Source organism: Convolutriloba macropyga, chromosome 7 (assembly GCF_964194025.1).
Source record: "Convolutriloba macropyga chromosome 7, txConMacr16.3, whole genome shotgun sequence".
In the NCBI taxonomy this organism is placed as follows: Eukaryota; Metazoa; Xenacoelomorpha; order Acoela; family Convolutidae; genus Convolutriloba; species Convolutriloba macropyga.
In genome coordinates this window covers 12810451-12813460 of record NC_134474.1, presented here as the reverse complement: position 1 = coordinate 12813460, position 3010 = coordinate 12810451, and the positions used below count along the sequence as shown (strand labels likewise).

The 3010-nt window shown below is 38.8% G+C and overlaps 1 protein-coding gene across 1 annotated transcript; it reads right to left on the bottom strand.

Moving 5' to 3' along the window:
- Window positions 1–2061: 2061 nt before the first annotated feature.
- On the bottom strand, window positions 2062–2709 carry LOC142342945 (uncharacterized). The gene has a single exon (XM_075394624.1). It carries the CDS (start codon window positions 2707–2709, stop codon window positions 2062–2064), a length of 648 nt encoding a protein of 215 aa, XP_075250739.1.
- Between the last annotated feature and the right edge of the window lie 301 nt (window positions 2710–3010).

The following is a 3010-nucleotide window of genomic DNA, read 5'->3' as shown; positions in this document are numbered from 1 at the left end:
TATTTTGTCTTGGAAAATTTGGCTATTTTGGACTCTTTTGTCTGTTCACGCAGCCAACTAAATTTATCAATCAGAATATAAAATTTCTAGCTTAACAGCAGAAGTCAATGAGAATTTAAAAATTGAACCTGTCTTGACAATTTGTCTATAATGCGCTTTCAACTTTTGTTGCGTCGGTACCAAAAATTCTTAAACGTAAAATAAATTGCTAGTTTGCTTATAGCAAAATCTGGTTTTGTTTACCAAAGTCTTTTTCGTTATCACCAAGCGCTTTTGTAGACAATTATTACCAAATTTATCCAAATCAAGCAAACAGCTCTAAAAAAATTCACATATTCTGTAACGGCTGCTCTCTCACAATTGACAAGGAAAGCTTTACACCGCCCAGTTCGTTTTAGCGGTTCAAAATCTGTCCTGATACTTTGTTTATGCAGTTTGTTTTTGTAACTGTATATCCGTTCTGCTGTACTTACTGTTGCATTAAATATTCAGTTCGTAACTATTGGCTAATCTTAGTTTTTTCAACTATCAATTTGAACTGTCCTGATACAGGTTCAAAATCTGTCCTGATACTTTGTTTATGCAGTTTGTTTTTGTAACTGTATATCCGTTCTGCTGTACTTACTGTTGCATTAAATATTCAGTTCGTAACTATTGGCTAATCTTAGTTTTTTCAACTATCAATTTGAACTGGATTGCTACAGATCACACAATACGGGATCTCTTTATGTATACAAGTTCAATCCGATAGAAAAAACAAATCGGAGACAAAGATATATGTCTAAGACCTATTTGTGCAAAAATATTTAAATTTAAACGTAAGTTGGCTTTTGCTATTTGTACTCACAAGTTGAGAATACCAGAAGTTGGGGTTGTAACAGTTGAGTTTCAGCTCCAATAATTGGTAGATACAAGACACATAAACAGAATTTACTGCTCAAGTATAATGTTTTGAATACAACACACAGTAACAACTTACTGCTCAGGATTATTTCTAGTTCAAGACACAGTAACACATTATTTACTGCTCAAGACAATTTGTTTTTGCAATATTTTGATGAGTTATACTTTCAGCCGTTTTCTGCGGCTACTATGTTGAGTTCTGTGTGTTGGTTTTTGTTATTTCCTCCCTTTTCTCTTTTCTATCACGTGACAAACTATAACTAGAACTAGAACTCTAACTATAACTGGGACTATTAAATGACTAGGACAGCAGAAAGTGTTTTGTTTCTATTTTCCCCGCCTTCGCAAGCTTAGCGAGCTCAGCTTCAATATCCCCGGCCCTGTTTTCCTTCGTGGAAGCATCTTCGTCCATTGACAGTACTGGAGCGAGCTTCACCACTGGCCTCTTGTAGACTCCGTCTTTTGTTTGAATCGTTGCTGATAGAATTGTTCGGTCAGAACCCTCCATAGTTTCTGTTACTCGACCAAGTTTGTAATATCCTCGTTTGTCACTGTCTTCGACCAACCAAACGAGAACACCGTTGTTCAGAGTTCTGTTTGATTCACAATTCCATTTTTGTTGATTATTCAATGTTGGCAGATACTCTTTTCTGAATCTGTCCCAGATGAGTTCGGAGTACGCTTGTGTTTGCCGGAAGAGCTTTCTATGATTAACAAACCCTTCTGCGTATGGTAGGTATGGTAAACAAACATTTCTGTTGCCAAGCAGGAAGTGATTTGGAGTAATAGATTCCAAATCATTTACAACCGAACTGACTGGTGTCAAGGGTCTTGCATTCAACGTCTCCTCAACAAGACACACTATTTTTGAAAGAACATCTTCTGTAATTGCTCGGTTCCCCAACACTGCTTACATTGCTTTCTTGCAACTTCTGACCAGTCTTTCCCACACTCCTCCAAGGTGAGGTGCAGCAGGCGGGTTGAACTTCCATCTGATTCCTTGTTGAACCAAATGTTCTTCAATTCTTTCTTTGTTCCATGCTGCGACGTACTCTGAACTCCCGGTCTGCTCCAACGAAGTTTGTCCCGTTGTCACTGATCATTTTTATGGGTTTGCCTCTTCGAGCTATGAACCGCATATTTGCATTTAGACAACTGTCAGTGTCCAACTTTGGAACTATCTCTATATGTATGGCTCGTACTGTTAGACGTGAACAAACTACACCATCGTTTTTCATTTCTGCGCCAAATTTTAACTGTAAATGGGCCAAAGTAGTCTACACCAACATTTGCAAAAGCAGCTGAAGCATCAAGGCTTTCTGTCGGTAGCTCGGCCATCACTGGAGTCATTGTTTGTGCTCTGCCGCTCCGGCAGGTGACGCATTTATTCTTTATTGAACGCAAGGCATTCCTTACGCCAATAATCCAGAATCGTTGCTGAACTATGTTTTTGACATGCTCATTCCCTTCATGGGAATTGTTCTTGTGCTCGTTACGCAAGAATAATTCTACAACATGGTGTTTCCAATGTAACAATAGTGTATGCTTTGCGTTGAAGTTCAATTGACTTTTGCCTATTCTGCCTTTGGCGCAAATAAGTCCCCTTTGGTCAATGAAAGGTGAAAACTGTAAAGTGTTGCTGCTTTTTGGGATTTCCTTTCCAGCTACTAGAGATTTCACCTCTTCAGCGAATTGTTCTTGCTGTAATAATCTGAAGATAGTTGCCCTGGCATCTTCATTCTCTTCAATGCCAATCATCTTTGTTGCTGGTTTCTTTTTCCTCAATGCTCGCTGCACGTATGCCATTGTATTTACAAATCTATTGAAATTGCTGAATCGTCCCCAATTAACAATTGGTTTCTTTTCTTTGGCCTGCGTTATGAAGGTTGACGTGGGTATGTTCTCTTTATCTGCAGCAATGATCAGGTTGACTTGCTTTCTGGTTGCTTCAACCAGGCCGGCCCAGTAAGCCACTGGCTTCTCTTGAGTTCATACAATTATTAAGGGCTCTGGTGAAAATGTCTGCTGGGTTGTGAATTCAGCTCACATGTTTCCACTGTGAAACATTATTTGTATCAAAAATCTCAGCCACTCTTTTTGCAACAAA

What these genes read in the sequence shown, in the direction of transcription:
- LOC142342945 (XM_075394624.1), bottom strand. Translation starts at nt 2,709, where the DNA reads ATGGCATACGTGCAGCGAGCATTGAGGAAAAAGAAACCAGCAACAAAG.